The sequence below is a fragment of the Copidosoma floridanum genome, unplaced genomic scaffold (assembly GCF_036245765.1).
Source record: "Copidosoma floridanum isolate Cflo_tuat_1 unplaced genomic scaffold, Cflo_Japanese_pri ptg000029l, whole genome shotgun sequence".
Taxonomy (NCBI): Eukaryota; Metazoa; Arthropoda; class Insecta; order Hymenoptera; family Encyrtidae; genus Copidosoma; species Copidosoma floridanum.
This window is the reverse complement of record NW_028321906.1, coordinates 9,417,636-9,442,656: the sequence shown is the minus strand read 5'-3', so window position 1 is coordinate 9,442,656 and position 25,021 is coordinate 9,417,636. Positions and strand designations below refer to the sequence as shown.

The 25,021-nt window shown below is 34.9% G+C and overlaps 3 protein-coding genes across 6 annotated transcripts; all 3 read left to right on the top strand.

Annotated features, from left to right (window-relative positions):
- Positions 1 to 602: 602 nt before the first annotated feature.
- geko (olfaction protein geko) lies at positions 603 to 10,501 on the top strand. 2 transcript variants are annotated; one of them, XM_089595909.1, is made up of 5 exons: positions 603 to 989; positions 2,402 to 2,633; positions 3,442 to 3,708; positions 5,043 to 5,172; positions 9,863 to 10,501. In XM_089595909.1, exons 3-5 carry the CDS (start codon positions 3,486 to 3,488, stop codon positions 10,032 to 10,034), a joined length of 525 nt encoding a protein of 174 aa, XP_089452035.1. In that variant the 5' UTR covers positions 603 to 989; positions 2,402 to 2,633; positions 3,442 to 3,485; the 3' UTR covers positions 10,035 to 10,501. The 2 variants fall into 2 exon arrangements, with proteins under 2 accessions (XP_089452035.1, XP_023246691.2); XM_023390923.2 differs by having other exon boundaries at positions 5,040 to 5,172.
- A 2,778-nt stretch (positions 10,502 to 13,279) lies between these two features.
- LOC106644700 (uncharacterized) lies at positions 13,280 to 20,228 on the top strand. The gene is made up of 4 exons (XM_089595977.1): positions 13,280 to 13,342; positions 14,618 to 14,839; positions 16,731 to 16,932; positions 19,359 to 20,228. Exons 2-4 carry the CDS (start codon positions 14,653 to 14,655, stop codon positions 19,495 to 19,497), a joined length of 528 nt encoding a protein of 175 aa, XP_089452103.1. The 5' UTR covers positions 13,280 to 13,342; positions 14,618 to 14,652; the 3' UTR covers positions 19,498 to 20,228.
- Positions 20,229 to 21,255: 1,027 nt separating this feature from the next.
- LOC106644696 (uncharacterized) lies at positions 21,256 to 24,663 on the top strand. Of its 3 annotated transcripts, XM_014360328.2 has the most exons (7): positions 21,256 to 22,394; positions 22,460 to 22,667; positions 22,951 to 23,110; positions 23,188 to 23,429; positions 23,642 to 23,901; positions 23,959 to 24,263; positions 24,328 to 24,663. In XM_014360328.2, the coding sequence occupies exons 2-7, from the start codon at positions 22,483 to 22,485 to the stop codon at positions 24,487 to 24,489; spliced, it is 1,314 nt and encodes a 437-aa protein (XP_014215814.2). In that variant the 5' UTR covers positions 21,256 to 22,394; positions 22,460 to 22,482; the 3' UTR covers positions 24,490 to 24,663. The 3 variants fall into 3 exon arrangements, with proteins under 3 accessions (XP_014215814.2, XP_014215815.2, XP_014215816.2); XM_014360329.2 differs by having other exon boundaries at positions 21,256 to 22,667; positions 23,959 to 24,246; positions 24,328 to 24,403; XM_014360330.2 differs by lacking the exon at positions 21,256 to 22,394 and having other exon boundaries at positions 22,632 to 22,667; positions 22,988 to 23,110.
- Positions 24,664 to 25,021: the final 358 nt, after the last annotated feature.

Sequence of the window (25,021 nt, the reverse complement as noted above, 5' to 3'; positions counted from 1 at the left end):
TGATTGAGAAAAAAAAGACATCAACTACACTGCGTCTGAAGTGCAGTTCCTATCGTATCGAGATACTTTTAAGTACCGCAGACGCATGCGGCTGACCTCGACTGCATGCAGCACTTCTCTCTTTTTTCCCGCGACCCAAGGTAAGCGAGCCAAGCGCGAGAGAAGCGGATGGAGTTTTGTCCGATTGAAAAATCAGTGCCTTATTTTCGCGAGTACTTTCGGTTCCACGATTGGACGCCTTTTTTCAAAAAACAACTTTTCAATGTCACTGATTAAAATTGCTATCTATTTGTTTGCAATGAATAAGATTTCTCCATTCCCGTTTGCAAAAAAAAATCGTAAAACGCGATCGGTGACAATAACTCATCCAACCACGCCCCGAACCCAAACCGCATCGAGCTAAAAACATGCAAGCAACTCGGCAAAGTTAGTAAACACAGGAGGCTCATAATACTATACGTGCTCGGTTTGGGTTCCGCGAGCGAGCGAGCACAACTTTCACTGTACGTAAGCGAGCAAGCGAGTGAGCAGGTCGAAGGCTCCTGAGCTGCACTCGCTGGCGATCCACAGTCATTCAACGTCAGGGTGCTGCTGATACAAGAGGTACACAAGAGGTAGACACTTCTAGCATTCGCACCACGGACAAGCAACGAAGAAGTTGAAAAACTCGCGTGTACCTTCCCGGTGAATTTCCGCGCGCGAATGCGAGTGCCGAGTTAAAGCCGAGCTGTTGCGCAGCAGATCTGCTAGCGTATAGGCATCTAGAATTTTTCGAGTTGCGCGAGCGTGAAAGTAAAAGTTGTTGCTCTGCGCGCTCGTGGTGCAGCAAAGATTATATATACCTACGGTGGAGGAAAGTGAAATGCGCCGGGGATGAGATAATAACTCCTTAGATGAATCGGAAATTTTTCGCGGTGCTGCCTCGAGATCTCTAACCAGTACGATTTGGTCTTTTGCGAGTTTATGTTCTTGATCTGTTACTTGGGAAGGTAATTTTGTTTCATTTTATTTCAAGTGAGTATAATTTCAATGATTATCGAGTGTTACGTGTCATACTGCTCATTCGGTTACGTTGATTCGATGCTAAGTATGTACGAGTATAATATGTGTGTTCTGTTAACAATGGTCGACCCGTAGAGGTGACAATATTCCTTGGCAGTGCAGCGCAGTGCTCTAGCCTTGGCGTTCTTGCGTGAGAACGGCTTTTTTGTTATTTAAATACAAAGTGCTTGGCTTATACGATGGAAAAATAACTTGACGCGTTGTTTCGAGTGATGTAAGTAAGTGCTCTCGGTATGACGCAAGTGATTTTTGAACCAAAAAGACTTGACAAATATGGGAAATAATTATTTTTTTGTATTTTATACTTGTAAACAGAATTTGTAGTGACACGCGAGTTTTCACTTACGCTGTAGAGTAGAGCACACGCAGGAGCAAGTTGAGATGATTAATTAAAAGTACTTGTACTTCATAGTTTTCACAATCAGGTTTACGTACGAGTTTCTCGGAATTGAAATTATATATCGAAGTCGGGATAAAAAAAATGTGTATTACGTTGCGTAACGGCCTGTGATTTACGATGTGGACATAGTAAGGAATATAGAAACATCCTTCGTTGACTCATGTGTGGTGTTCTCATATAGATTTCGATTTCATTTGGGGCCTTGATCTGGGTTACTTCAACGCAATTAAGAGTGAGGTGTATTTTAAAGTTTTTTCTTGAAACTTTTGAAACTACGACCTTATCGTTTATATTTTTATCTCGAAATTTAATAAACAATTTCAAACAACTCATCAAAATTATGTATTTGTTCACATCAAAGATATAAAAGTTTCATCACATTAAAAAATACCGAGAAATATCGTTGGGAGCGATCGGCAATTTTTCCGACGTAGCGTAAAAACAAGACCAACAGAGCGTTTTCTAGCAGGCTGGGAAATTTTTACTCTATAACCTCTATAACTATACGACGTGATAGTGAACTACAGTTGCAAAAATTCGTTAGGGTAGGGCATACTTATCGGCAAACTGTAGCTTGATCAATAACCGAGATACCCTGTTTTCTGACGCTATCCGGGCCCCTATCCAATTGACTCACCTACCATTCCGACTTTCCTGAGGGCCGTCTACGATCAGACCAGACAACGCAATTGGTACATATGTATACGTATACTGTTGGTACATGACGTTTGAATGCTCAGTAGCCGCAAATTTAAAAAAGGCGTGAAAAATCCGATAGGAAGGGAAAAGGGAGTACAAAACCTGAAAATCACTCGATTGCGCAATCGGCGTCTCCTTTTCCGATCCTCAAAAACGCTTGAGGCTTATAAATACGCGCGTGATCCAAACACTGACGTGTGCACAGAGAGAGTCAAGTAGGTATTCATGTGTGTCTGACAGGCCACTTCTGGAAGTCTCCAGAGCGTCCTAAAGTGTCGGCTCGCGTCGTCGCCCGGAGGGAGTGGAAAGTGGAAGTGTGGCGGGAGCCAGACTGGGCTTTTCTGCTGCTCCAGCCAACGTCGCAGATCCGGAATCGCGAGTGGCGTGACGACAACGAGGCTCGCGCTCGCTTGAGTGCTGGGTGCAACGGCTGGGCCCTGCTGCGTGCGGCGCGCCGAGCTCATTCGACGAGGTAACGAGCTGCGTTATACTTTTTTTTTATTTTTCTCTTCATTCTCTCTCCTTTCAATTGTGCATCTACTAGGTTTTGGAGGGTTATAAGTAAGAGATTTGTTTTCTTCGCACGTGCGAGTACGCGATGTGCAAAGTGTGAGAGATTGTTTGATTCTATTAAGGTAGCGGCGTCAGATTTTCTAAAATACAAAAAATCTTTTTTTTATCAATGTTTGGGAATTTTTTAAATTAAATTTTCGAAACAATTTTTTTTTTCAATTTTATGTGTCACTATAACTTTTTACAATGAAGTTAATGTCCGTGTTAATGACGGATTCGAATCAATCTTGAACTTACGTATTGACGTCATTGATGGTTATTAATACATTATTGCCTCATTCCAGTTCCTTGTAGCATCAATATTATCAAGTTTAATTTTTATAACAGCAACATTTCAAAGAACAACGCCTAATATCTTGAAATAGCTTACTAAAAAAAACTTTTGTAAAATAGAACCGTACATTTCACAAAAAATCATCCTCTGAATCAAAATACCTGAATTTTTATTATACTGGGCAAATAAAAAAATACGTAAACAAAAATAAGATTGCAGCCTTACGTTGCCGAAACAAAATATCTTAATTATTTTTATACTGGCAATTAAAAACACGTAAACAAAAATACGATTGCAGCCATACCTGTCGCGAATGCAAATGCATACTGGCACTTAAATGCGTGAGTAAAAAATAAAGCCTTGTGCTGCCCGGAATGAGGTCAGAGCGATGTCGAACGAGCTCATGAATTAATTTGGACGATGTAACCGGCAGATATACATAGATATCGAGAACGCAGAGAACTGCCAGAGGCAAAAATGTTGGACACCGGTACTGTGCGGCTGGTGATACTTCTTGGCATGTTCCTGTACTTTGCCGGCGACTACAACATGCTGATGGGTATAGTCTGGGGTACAGGAGGCGAGGTGAATCACAAGGACTCGGGAGTAAAGGGATTGGCCAAGGGAGTCTCCAAGGATGGAATCAACTTCGATCGGAATTTCTTTGGTGGCCCGAGGAAAGATTACGAGGATGGTGATGGTAAGGCCTTTCTTTGATTTTTGAATTTCCTTACTACAATGATAATTTATGTTTAAGATTTGATTAATTTATAAAAGTATACTTAGCACAAAAAACTGTTTATCTGATTGTGATTTATTCACAAAAAACTTTCAAGGTAAAAGTGGCTGCGTAAGAGAACGTTTGACGAATTGTATGTGTATGTTTTGAATGATTGCGTATTTAATCGTTTAGGTTACAAAACAGTATCACGCAAGAACAAAGAAAATTTTCATCATCAGTCAGAAATTTACGTTTGTTTTGTGTTATTGTAAGTATATTTTACTGAATGCGTAGGTAAAAATATATATTCAGTAAATATTGTGATTCATTTGCTATCAAAATTACTAGTGATGTATTAAAAATTTTAGTACACCGATGTATATATTTTCAATATTTTTGATGATGATACAAACAAAACATTATAACGAATTTCAAAACAATTAATTGACGTTGATCACTAAAGTATGACATAACTTTTTAAACTAATAACAATCGACTTGAATAACAAGTGCATTTCAGGGAGAAGAATGCGGTAACGTATTATTCGAACATAAAGATGATTAAAATGTCAAAAAATTTGCTGACGTAACAAGATCGACAGTATGGATTTTGTGCCATGTGACATAGCGTAGGTATTCAAGTGACGAGTTGTAAAGTACATATAAAATATTAAAAAAATTACTTGTAAAAATTACTAAAATAACATAAATTTATCAAGTTACTAAGGTTTTCATTTTTTTTATTTTTCATGAAAATAAACAACAAAAGTTGCAGCAGAATTTTTTACACACGATTTTTGCTAATATAGTTAAGCAACAGTTCTATCTCAAAATTGTGTTATAACTGTGGAAAAATTAAACAAAAAAAAGGCTGAGTATGCTTATTTCTTTTATAAATGTTTATCTCTTGACACTCTAGCAATATTAATCATTTTCAATCAGCCAATTGATCAAAATCAAGTTAGTCAAGTACGCCCGTATTATACGTACAACGCAACTCTACATCGTTGGATTAAACAATCAGAGCTTTAGTTTACAGACCGCAATTTACCCCCTTATTAGCGTACCTCACCCGAGACACGACCGCACGAAGCCGACATACACACGCACACAAGTCACTTCCCCCATCAAACTCAGCTCCTACAATATAAGTACGCTACCTGCGCTACTACTGTTACAGCCCCAACATCACAGGCTGAGCTGAAAATCTTCCCTAGCTTCCCTTCGCATCCACCCCAATCTCCTCGTTAATTGAACTTTTAATATTGCACGTGTAATTTTTGCGCATGTGTACGCGTATGCCGCGCACAGCAGCGGCTCGGCGAGCCAAGATGGTGACGACGATCAAGCAGTCCTGCCTGCCGAAGCTCATCTGCGAGCTGACGTCGAGCAGCCAGCAGGACCAGCTCAGCGAAATGGAGCGTGCACTTCTCAACCTAATCAGGTGGGCTTGAATTTTTATCCAAACTCGCGCTCTGCCGAATTAACTTTCGCTGGCTCTCCTCGCTTTCATTTCAGCTCATTCGAAGCTGTCAGCTCCTATTTTTTTTTTTTTTCCTTCACATTGAGGTTAATAGCTACCTCGAGTTTTCGAGGAAATGCTATTGTTCCGCTCTATGATATTGACATTACTTATCCGGAGAAATAAGAGCGCCTTTTACACTTAAGACTTCGAAATGCAGGCTCAGGTGAAATATTAATGACCACTCGGACTCGTTGGGTTCATTATTCGAGACAGTGACAATTTTTTTTTCTTTTTCCCTTCGTTTGTAAATGTCGATGGTACTTTTTGCAACTAATCGGAATATTGATGGCGATGTTTTATGCAGACCCTAATAAACGCGAGGTGTGCAACGTCTCAGTAGATTTACTTGCTACAGCAATCGATAGAAAATAATTGAGAACTTTATTATTAAACTCAATTGGTGATACTCGATGAATTACTAGCACAGGGAGGGATTGAGTTTATTACTAATATGCCATATTCTTTCCCGACTCGTTAGCTATGCACATATTGGATGTGCTTGTGATTAATACTTTACATTATTCTTTTGTTAAAATCATGGGCCGCAATTGACATAAAAAACAGCCAAGAACGCTGGGTTACTGTTTTTCAAGTGAGTACGTGTCTACCCAGGGTTTTATAAAACATTTATTAAAAAAAAAAATCGTGAAGGAAAAACTTTTCACGTTTTCCAAATGAAGTCCAAAATTACTGTGTTAATTGAAACAAATCTGTTAGAATATCCAGGACACTGTGAAATATCATTAGCCGTTGTAGAACTACTTCGTTTCTTAATACATATATAGATGTACTAGCCAAAGTAGTTCTTTTATTCTGCTTTCCACGAGCGAATAACCTTTGAAACTCGATGCACAAACGTACGCTTTCGACTTAACCGCAAACTCAAATTTGTAGTTTTACTTATCATGCCTTATTATACTTTCACAACTTTCGCTCTGTTTAACTCATACGTGACTTTGTACTAGGTCATTGAATAACAGTTTTTGTACTTTTTATGTATTCACTTTTTTTATAATGTACTTAAAATTTCAATAAGATTATTTATTTAATTATTTATATGTATACTCATTTCTTTCTTATTCCAACGTCAATTATATTTTTTCAAAATTCCTTTAAAATTTATATTAGATCTCATTCTAGATACCTCTATACGACCTCATTGCTCTCTGTGGTGTACATAAATTTTAAATTCTAAAACTTAATAAGTAATAAACAAAAAAAATATTAAACGACTTGAAACCTTTGTAAAATCATAATTCTGTAAAAAAATTCATCTACATTGACTCTTTACTATCTTCAAACATCTTTCTGATTCCTCACACCATCACAACGTTCGTTTATTTTTTCAATCAATGTGAGTTACACTTGTTAAACCCTCTTACTAGAAATCCTAGGTGCCGAAGCAACATGAAACACTCAGTATTAGCCGACATTATGCCAAAGCTTTACGAGTTTCGGTTTCCGATCGCACTCTCAACATACGGTAAAACTCTAGTCGGTGCGACCGCACGAGCCAATTCGCCTATTGGATAACACTCAGTTGCTGCCACTACAAACAACACTATACTACTTGGCCATGCCACAGCCATGGGAAAGGGGATGCAGTTTTCGCCTGTACTATTATTAGCAGAGCAAAGTTTGGATTTAGCTGTGGAAACGAACGTTCGTATAGCCGATAATCGAAATCAAGGCACGCACTATGTGTGTCCTGACCACAGAAACAATACGTGAGAGAAAGGCAGGGGTTGTGGATACGCTTGGCCATTTTCATTTATCATCAGGCAATGCTAAATAATGATCACGATTATTTCATGTACACATGCACGTTGCCCATGGAATCACTTGAAAAATAGTCTAATGTGCCGTGTATGGGCTAGCGTGTGCATACATGTTTGACCGTCAATCGACTCTATTGTATCGCGTACACACGCGTCGTATGGTAATGCGATACTTTCACCTAATAAGCGCAAACGACGATAGCACTGTGATTTATTTGAAGCAGGATGGATGGAGTTACCTAAAATTTCCATTTCGTACCTGTGTGGTGATTAAAACTTTTCTATACACGGATTTTTCTACTTACTTTTATCAATTGATCCTTAATCACACGATCTACTTAAAATAATGAAGAACTTTATTGTGTGTTAAACACTATCTGGAGTAATTTGGACTCCCTTTGTTTAACTCAACTTGATATACTTGTAGAACATTACGTATTACAATGTGCATTGTATTTTGTTGCAGTATTGTTGCAGATATAATTCAATATTTATTAGTTACCAAACTATGAATTTTCTTATACTGGGAGTAAGATATCCGTATTGCTATTACAAAATTTAGGAAATAATCTGTTATCCAAGTTAGTTGTTTATTCAACCCAAATCTGACTTCATTTTTTTAAATATTTAAGCCTGTGCAAGCTATTTCGAGTGCACTATTTTTTTACTCATTCGACGAAATTCGCTTTTGCGACTGATTAATATTCTGCGAGCAAAAAATTATTAAGGGAAGGAAGACAAGACAGCCTATTAAAAGCATACTGACATCAGAATCGGGCGCTGAAAACCGGTTAAGAGAAAGTCCCAAAATCGATGGTTACGCGAGCACACGATTATCGAAGCCACTCATGTTCCGTAACGTAATAGCCGGAGCTGTTCCCCCCTTCGTTTTCTCGACCAGATTGTCTCTTCATTATTATTTCGGGATCGCATTACTTAAGTCCGTAATTTTTATCGAGATGTGCCGTAACCGGTAAGGTTATTTGAGGCAGTATTGAGTAACGGTTTTTTTTATCGTCAATAGCACAAGTTTGGCACACAATGGATTTTTTTACGAAATAGTTTACATAATAATTTGCAATATAAAATTACTATTTCAAATTGAAAATTAGCTATATAATGTCTGGCAACTTGATTTTTCCAACAAATGAATAAACTCAGATTCGATTAAAATAATTGAAGCTATTTTTATCACGAAATAACTCACCAGACATCCCTCTGTTATAGCAAAAACAATAAAGTTTTATAAAATTGTTTTTACCTTGTGTACAAATAAAAAAACGCTTATATTTTTCGCATATTTTTTCTCATAACAGATTCATCACACAAGACAAGAGGTATAGCGAAAGTCAAATCGAAACGGATGGCTTACTTCATTCGTAGCGAGAGATGAGGCAAGGTTATTTGAGACCATTGAGTGTTTGCGCTCTTGTGGAATTAATACCCTGAAAAAAATATCAAGCAAGTTTTATATTTGCATTTTACGCGCGTGTCAATGCTAACGTCAAGCCTCACATTGTTGCGAAAATAGAACGCTGTTTCTAACACGCACACACACACGGCCTTGCCTTAAAGTACGTTCCCTTACATCAGGTGAACTAGCTTTTTGTTATATTTAAGTGTACTAACTAGAAAGTGTACATGTATACACTAGACGGACTCGCTTTTTTTTAAGGAGGTTCTACATTCCTCGCTGTAGTAAGGTTATGGAGCGTTTGGTATACCGCTGGACCCTCTCACTCTCGTATGACAACTAGTTCTAAATGTGACTGTACAAGATCTTAAAGATCTTGATCTTGTTCTTAAAATATAATGAAAATTTTATTCTTGTCTTGTTCTTGGGATACTCTTGTACACACATTCTCAATATTGTCTTTAAATCAACGTCTTGTCGTGAAATCTTGGTTTTATTTACAAATCTTGAAAGTATCCATCTCTAACAGTAAATAATTGACAATCGTAAAGGAAACATATTTTTTGAGATAAAAAAAGATTTTTCAAGAAAAAAATCAAAGGAAAAAAATTTTACAAGTTATTTATACAACAAATCCTTCACTTGTAAAATTTCAAATATTCAGTTTGGAATTTATTAAATTATTTAGAGTAAGAGGTTTAGAGTTTGTATTTTTTATATTAGATTTTTCCACTATTTGATGCTGATACGTAATTTATTTACTATTTAATTAATTCATTTAAATAACATGAATAATTTGTAGGAGCCCCTATAGTTTATAAGAATCACTCAACTAACTCTTTGGACAATAAAATGTATATTCATGACGAAATTGATCTCACCGAGATTTCAAAAATAGTTATTTGTGAATTTTCACGAAATTTTGTCATATAAAGTTATTTTCTGAGGGTCAATGTCCCATGGTATGATTCTACTAGAACTGTATATTTACAAATGAATCTAAAAAAATTATTCTACATCACACTCAACCACATAGTAACGGAACCCTAGGTAAGCGTGTAAGGACACGATATCGTATACTCAAGGCTCGCACTTATTAATGACAATTTTATTCATCAAAAGAAATTGCCGTCTCGAGACTGTAATAACCGATGGTTTTTTACCGGTGAAACTCATTTACAAATGCATATACACTTATTCGAACATACGTGGCTATACACACATATAAAAGTAAAAGGAGAGTAGAAGAGACCTTGAGATCGCTTGCCGCAACAGCTCATTAACGTTTGTTTGTTTTTTTTTTATTGATAGTCTGTTGTCGTCTAATATATGTAATTGTAATTTCACGGAGGTTCAACGATTCTTTTTTCATGTATATGTGTTTATTAATATATTATATTCACAATGTACTTCGCAGAGATACGAGTCTGAGCACGATGGCAGAGGTGACGTCGAAATTCCACTTTGCGGCTCACATGGGACAACTGATAGCTGGTATCGAGGGCCAGGGTTGCCACAACTTCTATCCATCATGTCCACTTCCTGGTGCCAGCGTTCTTAACCTAATGAAGAAGCTGAGATTGCGTTAGTTTGATGGCTCAGAAAAAAATTGAGATTTTTCTACACATTGATTTCGTCAAGATGCTGAGAATTAGTGTTTTTATGATGAATCCTGAAAAAGTTATTTTTTGAAATTTTATAACCACACAAATAATTTTGTGTGTTGTACATGCCTCTGTGATATATTTTTTCAATTGTTAAAGAACATTTGATTACATTGTGCCTGTTTTGGAGCAAATTTTTTTATGCTTGATCATTGTAAATATATTTTTAAACTGTAAATAAAAATTTTAGATTTAGTTTCGAGATAATGTAATTCCGTTCATATTGTCATTTCGATACTAGTCGAAATTCTCTGTGAACTTACATTTTATGGTTATTACTTGCCAACTACATGGAAGTAATTACGAATAAGAATTTCTTATAACAAAAATTAAAAATATATTAGTATTTTTACACATGTAAATACGAAAATTCATTCAGTACAATAAATTGTTGCAAAAAACGATAACTATTGTGTTTTTACGTAAAACATCATTAGTTGAACCTATGTACAATTTTTTGAAAACAATTTTAAGTTCAGAAAGTCATTCTCAAATTTTATGTAGCAATTATTTTTTATTTTCTGTGTACATTGAGAATACTTGCTTTTTGAATCAATGTTTAAGTGTATAGATAAAAGATTACCTTTTTGAAAGTATTTTGAACTGAACAATAAACTACAATTTAATTAGGCTTAAAAAATGTCAGATTTGTAATCAAAAATAAGCCAATGACGTCCGAAAAAGCATTTTTTACTTTGTTTTTCCACAATTGGACTAATAAGGTAAGTTTTAAATATAACCTTCGCCCTCTACTTCCAACAGTTAAATTAATATTAAGCCTCTACATTCATAAAAAGTTGAGATTTCATTCAAATACAATTTTTATACTTATTCATAAAACAAAAATTTGTATGTGCTAACTGCTGTAATAATATCTTCAATGTGTTAATAGTTATACTTTTTAATAAATTATAATTATTTTTACAAACAAATTTTCTTTGCCTTTGTAAAAATGTTTAGCAACTACCAAGATTCACTTCAACGTTTAATACATAATGCATACGATACGAATGATAAAAATATGGTTGCATAAACGCAGGGGTCTGCCTGCAACGTTTTCAAGCAATCGTAAAGGCACTAGCAGCAACAAGAACTTAAAGATTATTCTGAAATTTTGACTGAAATTCATGCAACTATTTTGGAAAGGACTACTAGTTAAATATTATATTAAATTATGTCAAGGACAGTGGTGAGGGTTAAGTAAATATTATTTATAAGCAAGCACACAGGCTTATTGCACAAAACAGTAATAACAATAACAATCTAGCAACAAATTAAGAAACAGATTTATGAAAGAAAGAATTAGCTGGTATTAAAAAACAATGACATGAGGCTTACAATATAAACTGTGACCAATCCGACGACAGTAGTTAGAGGCACAACGGCTGTTTTCGTCAGGATTAATTTTTAAACGTTGACCTGCTCGATTGGAGCATCGACTTTGATAGCATATTATTTGGATTCGTACTTATAGTGTCTAGGTCAACTTTGTAAAAAGACTTGTCATAGATCTCTTATATAAAGCTATAAAACTACAGTGAATAAATTAGAACTCTTATTTTGAGAGATAAAAAGTAAATTTCATGCCATCTGCCTGAAAAATTAAAATTTTTGACCTCCGAGACAAAGCCTAGATAAGTAATGTACTATAAAAGTCTTTGAGAATTTATTCAAATTTACATGAACACTTTTGATAGCCTATACTTTCTCCTCGAAAACATTTCATACAGACACATTGTCATTTTTGTTTTTAATTTCTGTATCATAGACTTATACTCTGTTAGTTGTTACGATAACAGCAATGTTTTATTTGTAATTCTAAGTTTCATGATAACGTCAGCGAGTTTCTAAATAATCTTAACACTATAAATAGCCCGAATCTAGGTATGTGCAGCAGTGAGCTATTTTGCTCTTAAAAACTGGTTTTTTTTAATTCCTTTTTTGTGCCATCGACTTAAATGTACTTTAGACTATTAAGAAAAATTATTTACTAAGCTTTAATAAAGTTAACTAAGGAATTCTAATATTTCTCCATCGTGTTTAACCATAGGTTCTTAAATTAATTGGTAGAAAACTTTAAAAATTTCAAGGACTCCCTCAGAAAGTCTCCGTTTTTATCTTTTGCAACAAAAGCCTTTAGTTTTTTTGATTATTCAAAAGAAATTTACTTTTAACTTAGAAACTTAGGACGAGGGGCTGCAAAAGACTGCAAAAGGTCGAAAAATCATTTGATACTAAATGGTTAAAAAAACAAATGCTGATTTATGACAGTTCAACTAATCATACTTCTAAATTCTTCTTTATTGGTAATCAATTTTCAGTTGGTTAAAATGTTTTACTAGGATATATTTTAACATGTATACATAGAGCATGTTTAATTCAAAAGGATGCATTACTACACAGTACTCTGAGCTTCTTATGTAGCCAATGTTTTGACGTAAGGGTATTTAGTATTCAGAATAAGGTATCCGTACGTGGTAATACTTTCGATGAATTTACACCTTGATCAGTAAGTGAAATCAAACTTTATGATCGGAATACAAAATATAAAATTTTTTTTTACAGAAAATAATGAAATCTGTTACAGTCATATACGTAAATAATTTTTCTATTTTTATTTAATAAATATAACAGCTTTAATATTAAAAAATTCAAGAATCTCTACTTTAAGTTTTTTATTATTTCTAAATGAAATGCACAAACACACCCGTAAACTCTTGTACGTGAAAATTCGAAATCACAAATTCCCAGTTGCATAGCACGTCTTCTTCAAGAAAAAACCACCAGCCTTACTCCATACTGTGGAGTATTCCACTCCAAACCATTTAACGAAATCCAAATGGATATTATTATTATTATTATTATTATTATTATTATTATTATTATTATTATTATTATTATTACTATCAGCAGTCCATCTATTCTGCATATGATGAAAACACAGTTTCAGCACGAATGGCTACCATTGTAACTAGCAACGATCGCCGTTCAACGTTTCGCAAGCCGAAAACTGCGGGAGCGATCGCAACACACCTGTTACATTATACGTACGAACAGCAACCTGCGCTTTTGGAGGGGCAAACGAGACTTTCTCCCAAAGGGGCCCCCCCAGTAGACCTAGGCTCTTGCAGCGTGCCAACATTCAGCCTCGAGTTTTTATCAAAGTAGCAGGAGCAGCAGCACCGGCTGGAGCGCGACTTGGCCATTAGCACAGGTGCGAGAGGACACTAGTGGTAGGTATTGGCATTTTGGTCGTTCGATAGCTATGTTTTGAGATACAGACGCTATGTGGATTATTGTGCATGGCACCACGAGCATATGTGTTACGTTTATGTGAGAGATCGACAAGGTTCCGGCGCCTTTGGAACTGCCAAGAGCCAAGTTCACTTTCTGCGGTTATATAAGCGTGTAGTGATCGGCGTGCGGGAAGTCGAAAGTTGCTGATGCCAAGCGTGTTTTAAGTGTACCGTGAGGCATTTCCTCGAGAACTTTCATTATTGTTTTATGATTTACTGTCTTTTTGCAAGGTAATGTTTTGTTTAATTTTTTTTTTAAATACCTTTGATTTTTTTTAATTAAACTTTTATTTTTCATTGCTTTTCCACGATTAAACAACAACATAATACTTTATAAATGTATTCAATAAATGATTTTTCATCTTTGCATTCATTATAGTTTATTTTTATAAATACTTGAAAATAAAGTGATTGGGACGATGCTTGTAGCTCATGAAATTTTGGCTTCGTATTAAGCATTGAGTTAGTAGAGAAATATGAAACTGAAATAATTTTAAGTTCATTTACTGATATAACAGAGAACTTCATCTATTTTTACCCCCTGTCATCAGGCACACTTATTTAATCTATTAAAATGACAAAGACAAATGTATGTCCCTTGAACTACATTAAAGTGATTTAATTAGTATGAATGAGAAGCTACCTAGTTTTCAAATGATGAAAAGCTTCACAATTTATTGTTATAAGTGACACTTTCACCTACAGGAAGAATCCTTATCTGTATCGTTTCAAAAGGTCCTCTCATTCGATATTGCTGGCCCAAGTCTTTTACATGATAAGCGCTATCATTAATCAAGCTTATTATTATGTCGTAGTAGATAAAGTGAGACTTAAAAAAATATTATGATTGTGTTTCATTTATAACTTTTTATGGATTTTTACATTTCTGCGTTGAAAATAATACAATTAATACTACTATTAAAATTATTATTCTTAGATTAATTATCAATAGAATGGATTGAAATTGAGGTAAAAATTACAAAGATGTTTATAAAAAATCAAGTTTCTAGATACAAATATTAATGTGGAAGCAAAAAAAATTTCATGTGCATACATTTTAGAATCTTTTTTAAAAAGAAGAACAGTAGTCATAAAAAAAAAAATAAATAAACGTACGAAAAATATTGTATTGTTCCATCAATATTCAACAGTTTTTTAAAGAACCGGATAATATAATTCTCACATAATATTATATTTTTGTAACAAAATTAGAGGAGTGTTTAATATTTTTTCAGAATCCATAAAAAATGAAGCTATCAAAGATATCAACCATCATCGTCTGCTGCTTTTTATTTTTGACTTGCGTCTCATCTGTGCCAGCACCCCAAGAACCATTTTTCGAACTCCCAGTACAGTTGGTGGGCTTTCCTGTCATAATTGCCGCCGTTAGAATTTCAAATTTCGTGAAAAAATTAGCTTATTCACTAAATCCACGTAAGTAATCTGTGCTACGCAGTATTATCATAAGGTTTTATCGAATAGACGTAAGTCTGTGCGTACATGTGTGTGTGCATACTGTTTCGAAATAGAGAAATCGACTAGAGTTAACAAATTTCTAATAGACCTCTGTTGTATTTGAATTATAGGTATGGTGGCATCTCTTCTTTGTATTTCGTGACAAAACAGTTCTAAAAAATGATTTAATCCTAAAAACAGTTTGTTTTTAATATTGTTTTAACAGTATCTTGTTGTGTTCAGATAGATTCAAAGATTTTTAGAGTACATAAATTGTAGTAGAATGACAAATAATCAGCTCTACCAAAGTTATAATTAGTTCTTAAAGTAGATAACAATGATTCAAATAATGCAAAAGTTTTTCAAGTAAATGGACAAATAGATAAGTATTTAAAATAACTTTTAAATCATAAATCGAACATTTGACAAGTGACTGAGAATAAGTTTTTATGATAATTATGCATCTTTTTCTGGTCAATTCATAGGAATCTTCTTAATAAAAACACCAATTTATAACATGTTTTTGAATATATTAAAATTTTAATTTGAAAGACTTTTTCTCGAAATTTTTTTACCCTTCTATGAATATTTCACACATTTTATTACCGATTTATCTGACGGGGTTAAAAAATTCAGCGTCTAAATTTTAAGAAAACTGGTATACACAGATATTTTTAAAATTATCATTATTATTATTAATATTATTATTATTATTATTATTATTATTATTATTATTATTATACATGTCATTTTTTATTCCTTATATTATTGTTTAAAGTATTGATATTATTTAATAATCATAATTGGTATACACGAAAAGTTTACGAGTCATTAAAAAAAAAAAAAAAAAAAAAAAAATAGTAATCTTAAAAAATGATTCTTACTTTCCATTTTTTTGTAACAAAAACACTATGTTTTTTTATCAATTAACAATGTTTTCTAACAAGCAACAAGTTAAAAAATAAAATTCTTCGTCATTATATCATAAAAAAAAACAATTAAAACATCTTCCTCGTCTGTTTAACTTTAAGGAAGTAGTCAGTTCCGTTAGTTCGCGTGCACTCATGCACATCTATAAGTGAGGGTTTACCTGTATATACGACGGTATAATGCCGACATGTGCAAACTGTGGAGTGGCGAAAGCGAAAGTGTTCCACTTGCTCGCGACATACCTCTTTCTCTCTCGTCAAACGACTAGATACGTGTAATGCCATCGTAACACGTTACTTGTATCTAAGCTGACCTTTCCTCACGTTACTTCTTCGATAAAAGACCAACACTATTTTTTTTTATTGTTATCCATCAAACATTTTACTTGATTAAGAACTATTTATATGACTTTTAACAATTAATCCGAGATAAATCAGAATATTTGTATGGCAAAATATAGGCATTTGATGGAGAATATTTCCATCACACAAAAGAATAGGAAATTCTCTTGATAATTAAAAAAATAAGTATAAATTAAATGAAAATTATTATTTTCGAGTTTCAAAACATCTAAGACACATTAAATTGTGCAATTCAAAATTTTTTTTATCTTCATATACGCAAAACTATATTTAATTTTCATCCAAAATAAAAATCTTATAGTTTTCTATTTAATTAAAAAGTAGTTTAAAAATGTATTTAAGTACTTTAATGATTTTTATAATCCACAAATCTTTAAATATATCATATAATGAAATACATCATTTGTTCAAATCAACTGAAGCAAAAGCTTCCAAAATTTTATCTTAAAGGTACAAACTTTTATGACTGCATGCCACCAGCTAAGGTGGTTGATCAACATTGTAAAAAAATGTACCATGAAAATCTGTAAGAAACGATGAAATTATTATTCATGAATTATCTCAATATATTATTTCAGAAACTTATGCAAGCAGAACCAAAAGATACAGCCCCAAAATACACGACGAGGAAATTTTGGATGTTGCACAAGTTGAAAAGAAGATTATAGAAAAACTGGGAGTAAATGTCTGCATTTACGAGAGGATATGTGCGAAGTATGCTGGTGAGTCTCTTCAGAAGAGGGGCAGAGAACATATACTCAACTGGGATGACGTATTTAGGTAAACACAATTTTTATTTACAATTTACTTTTTTTTGGTATTTTGAGATGTATATTAATTGGACTATGCATTTAATGTGTAATGAATGAAAAAAACATTTATACAAAATAATCTACGTACAGTTTTAAAATAAATGGATTGACAAATACTTTTTTAAACTAAATTTTACAAGTAAGTAGACTTATTAAGATTCGCGTCAAAGTGAATGAAAACAACTTCTTGATCTATGACATCAAATTGTTGACGATTCCAACACTAATGTACATATTTGTTCAGTCTCAAAATAACTAAACACGATAAAGGTCAATGTTTCTTCTATCTTAACGGCAGTACAGCAGTAACTGCGTCGAGTTACACGCAACCACTTGTGCACGATGGAAGTCACTCATTAAAAGCTAACTTTGCAAGATCATATTGTTTTTACCCGATCATTGAGTCTTTGCAATAAAAGTTATTCCAAGACTTTATTAATTAAGTTTGAAAAGTGTTACGTATAACTTAAATGGTTGTAAAATAAGAGCTGTTTGGATTCAATTGTGTAATAGAAAGCTTGTCTCAAAGCTGTTACTATAACTGTAATTGTAAACATAATAATACCATGATTTTTGACAGTTTAACATATAGTACAGTAAGAAAAAAGATTGTATGAGCCTTGATCAATAGTCGACAGATAACATAATCCATATAAAGTATATTTCAAATTTATGTATAGTAATGATGCTTGTTGCTTTAATTCTGCAATCAAATTTTATTTAACAGAACTATAGAACAATCTTATCACACAAAAATCTTCAAACAAATTTGTCGTGTTAGTTTTTATATACGAGAATGCTTTTATGTACCGCCATTAAAGTAACATCGGAAAACATGCATAAACTAATTTTACGAGTTTGAAGCGGCTTTAGAGAAGCTTTTAAATACTTTATCCACATATAACGTTTTAATAGTACTTCCAACAGTTACGATAGAAACTGCAAACTAATATCCTTGGGTGTCATTTCCTTACTTCCAGTCGAAGTATTCTTTTTTAGCGCATCTGCCTTTTAAATTGAGTGTTCTGAGGAATCTGTTAATAAAGATGAGCACGTCTTTAACTCGCCCTTCGAAAATTTATGACGACAGAATGAGTGTCCGTGTAATCATCTAACCCATTCGAAGGAATGTAAATGGCTTTTGCTACGATTTTATAATCACACCGCGCTTTCACAGTACTTGAGAGCAAATCCTATTTTTTACTATCATTGAAAGCTTTTGGAAATTCCTCCGCTGACTTGAAACACTGCTCCAAGTTTTTCCGTCATTAATAACTTATTAAACGTACTAAGCCTTGAAAATATTCTTAACTTATGTTATTTATGAGACGATTCTCCCTAGGTCAATAGATTTAACTTGGTTTCAATACGAATACCGGTGACAAGTAACTGAGAAACGGGAAAATAAAAGATACAACGTAGAAATGCATAGGATAGAAGTATAGGAAGAAAAGAAAAAAAGAGAGAAACCGTTGCATCCAGGCGAAGTTATCGGGATGCATTAGGGTGGAGGCGGAATCTAGTCAGTGGAGGGGCACACCATTAAGGTTATCTGTTCCCGGCGTCAGTTACAACTGAATTTAATGCAGTGGCCATAGACTGGACCACGAGGGAGAACGGAATAAAAGAATCCATGCACAGTATACGAATAGCCAAGGAGGGGGTCACCCTATTACGCTGAATCCTGAAATCGCTTTCCAAGGATTCGGACACTTTGTTCCCCGAGATTTACTGTACTGCACGTGTCCGCGCTACGTTGCGACTACGATATACCGTACCGTTAATGTGCTTTCTCGACGTTGGTACTTCTTTCTTCTTTTCCTATTATTCTTCGAGTTTTCGTGTACCCATGTAGCAGAAAAGTGGACGGTTTTAATGAATTTTCCTGGAGCTGCTTACGAAGCACTTGATGAATCTTTCAGAGCCGATTCTCGCGTTAGCCTTGGATTGCGTGGTTTCGTTTATTATTTACAAATGGTTATTATGCCTTGCTCATCTGGTTTATGTATCGGCTATTGCATTATCGGAGTAATGCGATGGAAAACCTCAATGTAGTACATATTTGATTTTAACGTTCATTGGGTGTGCTTTTCTAGGTATCTTTAGAAATAACATTTTTGTATACATAAGGGAAATGTTTTTAAGAGTAATTTTGTTCGATGAACTTTGAGTATATAGAAACAATGCTAGATTTATGTCATTTTATTATATTTTTAATTATTTCTTCTAATGTTGAAGGAACAATGTTGTTATACTTAATTTCCTGTTTTAGTTTTTTTTTTTTTTTTTTTTTTTTCTCAATTCTCAGTTTCAATTCTCATTTTTCTGTTTTTATCATTTTATTCTATGTCATGATCCGGCCAATGTATCAATTGATAACTTATTCTGTTTCAGTCAGTATAAATCTTCACCGGATCCAGTGAAGGAGAGCTACTTGTTGAGCGTATTCATGGGCAACATCATCGGTAGTCCACGGCTCTGTCACCAGCTGGCGAAACGAGGAAGAGAATGCAAGATCCCACTGTCAGATTGATGGCGTCACACGAACAATGATAAATTCTGCGGCTACCGTACCTTCGCTAAACTTCGTGTTTGTCAATTTAGGGCTTTATTGTGCTTTTTTTCAAAGGAATTCATTGACGATACGTGGTTAATATTTACTTATAAATTTTGATCTTTGTGTTACTTAAAACAAAAATTTTTGTGTCTCATGACATAATGTTTTGGATCCTTCGGAAACGAACACGAATCCAACAGTATAAATGTATATATAGAGTACCTTTCTACAGGAATAAGTAAGTTATATTTTTTGATACACCACAAAAACCAAACCACTTTTTGGAGTAGCGTATTAGCATACGTGAGAGATTACCACTTGGGGTTTTTCTTCTCAAGTGAAGTAATTACGCTTCTTTTTTTTTAATTTTTTTTTTTACTACTTCTACAGTGCATCATACTCTCGTTTATGCTTTTTTTTATCGAGTAAATGCGACAAACGTCGATTGCCAATTATTAATTTCAAACAACATGGCGATGAGATACACTGTTATTATAGTAATTATTATGGTTCGCAAGTCCGTCCATTTTTTAAGACCTCTTGACTTCCTGTTTTTCTATAAAACCAAATGATTGATCAAGAATTTAAGCGTTCATAGTGGGGAGAGGGGATGTTGAAGATATACTTGGGGGTATTTTCATAAGTCGCTGGTATGATGATTAATGGATATTTGGTTTCTTCTTTCGACAAATGCCATGGTCAAACAATTGTTATCAACTGCACACCATACAGTCATACGCATAAGTTATGTTTTATTTTTTTCGAACTGTTTGTTACTTAGTTGTATTTATTAATAGAGATTGGGTGGATTAACTTGAATTTCAACATTTTTTACGTATGCAGAAATGGTTTTTAATAAAGTTTTTTGGGTTAAAAACGATGGATGGTGTTATAGTTCATTTTCCTGAGCTAACTATCATAAAAGCGTGTCGAAACGTACTTTGAGAAGTTCTCTGAAACATGTAAAGTTACAAATTGAACCTACGCATCATTGGATCTTCCCATGCTATAGTGTGAGTATACGTTTAACGTAATAAAAAGAACGATTTAGAAATCGTCAATTCAATAGTAACATTTTACGTTTTTCGATTACTAATATATTAAGTAAAAATGTAAGCTTTTAAGAAGATTACAAGTTTGTCTGTTTTTACAAGTAAACGGCCACTTCAAAAGTATAAGGTATCTAAATTAAAAAAAAAAAAAAAGTCTAAGATGTATTAGAACAATGTAAGTACCGGAGAAATTTTTGCGTTGGCTTATAGTAGAAAGTTTTTGCAAAACTACACGTTATTACTTGTCCGTAGGCGTGGTTTAAGGCAAGCAAATGTTAATAACTTAAAGATCACCAAAATAAAAAGTAATCAGAGAAAATTTAGAATTTAAAATCACCACAAAGACTCACCCGTGTTTCCTTGAAAAAGAGGAAAACTCCATTCGTTAGATCCACTTACCCAACTTTCATTAGAGCATAAAATCTCACCACAACATGATACGTGTTTTTCTTGCCATAACTTTCTATACTACCATTTCCCTCCATAACAGCAAAAGAACTAATCCAACAGCGTCCATCATCCTATCAATTTAGTGCGGAATAACCCATATTCCATATCCAGACGAGCTAGAAGCGGCCGCTTATGTAGGTCGTACCATGACGTTTCGCCGGGGCCCCCTACACGCCTCATTCAGCTTTCTTCGGCGCGCTGGGTCCGAGACCAGTTACCAAGAATCTCTTGGACAGTTTGCTTTGTATTTTATATACGCGCGTACGTGAACCGTTACCCAAGTGTCGTGTGTGCGAATCGAATGGTCGGTTCGTCGAGCTAGAGGTTTGCTTACGCTGGTGGCGCCTGTTTTCGTGACCAAACGCTGGTACAGTTTTCGTTCCAGGGCTCGTAACTGAATTTCGGTTTTGATTGTTGTTGGGCTTGTTGACCCGACTACGTGTCGCATATGTAAAATCCGGTGATTGATTACATGACTGTTGTGCTGTACGTTTGTTTACGATCCGTTGTCGTGACGCGCTTTGCCTAATCACTTTGAATAATTTATTTGTCTGTGTTTGGAATGATAATCCACCTTCTTAGGTCTTTTTTTCCACTTCTAAAATAACTCTTAATCACGAGTCATCAGTTTAATAGCTTTCGATCGATGCTGAATTGCGTTCTACGGTCTCTTATTTCAAAGAGATAATTTTTATTTAAATAATAGCTTCCGCACACAGCACCGAGCGGACTGTCACGCTTTCAACAATCAGTCACGTGCTTGTTGCATATTCATGACGAGCGATTCCATAAATGTGTTATAGAAAAAAAGGAAAAAATAATAGTCGACAGGTAGTGTGGCGCGAAATAAAATTGAGCTTGAAATATTAACGCGATTTGCGGCTGCAGGAGATGTCGCGTGATTTATAAATTTTTGAATTGTGGAATTTAATCGACAAAATTACGACTCTCACGGATTTAAAAATAGAGTTAAGTGATACAACTGCAGCAACAATTGGTTTTCTTCATTTTTATTTTAAATCAATAGAATATATATGTAGTGTCGAATTTTCCATGCAAGCAAAAAAGCAGAGAAAACCATACGAAAACAAGGAGCACGTTAAATTACCCTATAAACAAAACGCCTCTAATACATCTCTCTAAGTCGCATCTGCAGCAACAGAAAGGATCGTAAACACGTAATTAGCTAAACTATTCAGTGAACCACGTTGTACACGTCCGACATAGCATTAACATCTAGCTCTGTGCGTGAAACGCGGGCTTATTAGCGGCCAATTTAACGAATCCACTGGCTCGTACTTTATACTACGTGTATGTACACGGGAAAACCGAGGCATTGAAAATCGGCGCACAGCCCACAGCGAAAACTATGTAAATCTGCGAGGGTCCGTACGTGTAGTAGTAAAGAGACGCGAATAATATAGTTTGGTGGACAGGATTTTGGCTGCGTTGGGGCGAGATGGCATACAGGACCAGCCTATTTGCGCTGATTTTGTTGGCTGATCTGCTGTTGCGGGGGAGCAGGGTTTTTGCGATCGACCAACAACGTTGGCAGTTCGATGATTCCAGTAGTGATACAGCTGAAAAATATCTGTGCAATTTTAATGAGCCAAAGGGAACATACAACGCTACGGATCTCATTTTGTGAGTAACCTGGGAGCTCTGGTATTATTCTACTTAAATTTTAACCGGATTGGTGCTGTTTTTATTATATTTTGTTGAAATAACTTTCCAAGCTCAAATGACAGCTTGAGGATCATTTAAAAATTCATACAAAGAGTTTTGATGATCGTATGTTTCTTACGTATCATCTTAAGCAACGCCATTTATGCATATCCAATGATGAAATTGTCGTCATATAGCTAATATTACATCAGACATTGTCACTTAAGCAAACAGTAATACATGATACTCATTGTACGTATAGGTGCATGAATTCACTAGCCTCAATGATACTGCTGCAGCGAAATTTCAACTCAAATAGAATGACAGATCGGGTATATCAAGATTCGGGACAGTCGTACCCCACGTACCTGGATTACTCATCGCTCAGCGGGGCTACATCGAATCACTTCAACGGAAACATGGTGAAATTCTCTTCCTGTTTGTAAATTACGATTTGAGCAAAGATTTCACAAAAAAATTCTTGCTGATTTCTTTTTAGCTTACTTCACTGCTCCCTGGCACTCTACCATTGACAAGCCTGGCAGACTTCCTTGGCAGTTTCACCACTCTCACCAGGCCAGGCTTTAATTTGTTCGGCGCTTTGTCCTCAATTGCTCAGTACGACGATTTGAAGTGCGTCCCGCGCATACTTTGCGAGATTGCAAGTGGTTCGATGCCTGGAAGTGCGGGCTACAGGCAGAATTCTGGCTATCAAGATTTTCAGAAGAGCCCCATTCTGAGGTAATCCGTGGCAAAAGTTTGCCACTTGAGGTTCTTTCTGTTTAAAAATTTTTTCTATTTTTTTCCGTACGATAAATTTCGATCCACTTTTTAGCCTCTACAAAAGAATTACCCGAGAAATATCTCGTGGCTTCAAAAAAACATGCCTAAAGAACAAGCTCATTAGCATTCATCTATTCTCAAAGAAAATTTGAATAATTTCTATATTCCAGTCTGCTGAGCGCTTTTGACGTGGGTGGATCCTCTCCGATTCTATCATTTGGCAGAGCAGCGCTACTAGGATACACTAACATGGGCCACTCGAGTATGTGCTACCATGAGTATCCAAGATGTCCACGTAGGCAAGACCAGCTAATTTCATATTTGAATAACCACAAGGGAGGCTTCTTCCGGTTGTTTAGTTCTAATCGTGACAGCTACAATGTACCTCAACAACCAGCGTATCGACCATACTATCGGAAACCTAGCAATGGTAGTGCTACACGTAAGTCAAATAAAAAAAAAATTAATTTTGATATGTCTTTTGCAGAGTTGGAGTACAGGATTGTGGGGTCAGATGCAGAGGATCCTACGACGCCGTTGTATTTGAGGCCTGAAGCCGACAGAACAGGAACGGGAAAATTATCGTTCGCTAACTCTGATTTTCAAGAGCAAGACAGTAACAACGCGAACTTTTTTCCGACAAAGTCACAGAAAAATGATTTTACTACTTTTACCTTTCCTAAAGAAAATGAACACAGTTACCATCAACTAAATCCTGCTAAAGTATTGATAAATGAATTCAACGAAAATCAAAGAGATCCGCTGCGAAAAGATCGTCAGTTTTTTATTCAGGTTTGCAAATGTGAGACATGATTTTTGATTTCGACATGCTCATGAAAATTTTGATGGTTTACAGGACGAAAAAAATTATAATTTGGAGCAACCTTACGGAGCTGATTACAATCAAAGACCTCGAACTGTAGTATTGGGAAACAAAGGCCTTTTGTTTTTTCCATCAGATTCAGCACAGAGGGATACATTTACCTTCGTAATTCCTAATAATCACCGGAGCTATTGACGAGATAATGTGGTGAAAGCTGTTGGCACTGTGTGGAAATAATTTCATACATATTATTGTCATTTATTATTCAGTTTCTACCACTCAGTAATAATGCTCTATTTATTAATCGCAGTATTTGTAATTTAAGTAGCCATACAATTAATACTATTTTTGTACTTCGAATAATACGAATTTTTTCAGTGTTAAATATTATCCATTGTCTATCATTGTGTTCATTTTTACTTTATCGAGTATCCATATGATTTTCTGAATGGGGATCCGAGATAACATGGGCCACCTAATCCCATCAAAATCACTTTTACCTCAATCAATGTAAGGACACTGCTTTTGTCGCAAGAGCTTATCATATACTGACAGGATTATCGACACTTGAAGCGCAAGAAGGGAGAATATTTTCTTTTATTTTTCCCCAACAAAGCTTATTACACGATAGCTAGATAGAAGAGAAAACCGAGACTTGGAATAATGAGTGCATTGGGAGAATTTCACCCATTATATCCACTGGACTGCGTACTACTTTTAAGTAACT

What these genes read in the sequence shown, in the direction of transcription:
- geko (XM_023390923.2), top strand. Translation starts at nt 3,486, where the DNA reads ATGTTGGACACCGGTACTGTGCGGCTGGTGATACTTCTTGGCATGTTC. An exon ending in AGATTACGAGGATGGTGATG is followed by an intron (nt 3,709 to 5,039) that starts GTAAGGCCTTTC and finishes TGCCGCGCACAG; the next exon opens with CAGCGGCTCGGCGAGCCAAG. An exon ending in GCACTTCTCAACCTAATCAG is followed by an intron (nt 5,173 to 9,862) that starts GTGGGCTTGAAT and finishes TGTACTTCGCAG; the next exon opens with AGATACGAGTCTGAGCACGA.
- LOC106644700 (XM_089595977.1), top strand. Translation starts at nt 14,653, where the DNA reads ATGAAGCTATCAAAGATATCAACCATCATCGTCTGCTGCTTTTTATTT. An exon ending in AGCTTATTCACTAAATCCAC is followed by an intron (nt 14,840 to 16,730) that starts GTAAGTAATCTG and finishes ATATTATTTCAG; the next exon opens with AAACTTATGCAAGCAGAACC. An exon ending in AACTGGGATGACGTATTTAG is followed by an intron (nt 16,933 to 19,358) that starts GTAAACACAATT and finishes ATTCTGTTTCAG; the next exon opens with TCAGTATAAATCTTCACCGG.
- LOC106644696 (XM_014360328.2), top strand. Translation starts at nt 22,483, where the DNA reads ATGGCATACAGGACCAGCCTATTTGCGCTGATTTTGTTGGCTGATCTG. An exon ending in ATCACTTCAACGGAAACATG is followed by an intron (nt 23,111 to 23,187) that starts GTGAAATTCTCT and finishes ATTTCTTTTTAG; the next exon opens with CTTACTTCACTGCTCCCTGG. An exon ending in CTATCGGAAACCTAGCAATG is followed by an intron (nt 23,902 to 23,958) that starts GTAGTGCTACAC and finishes TGTCTTTTGCAG; the next exon opens with AGTTGGAGTACAGGATTGTG.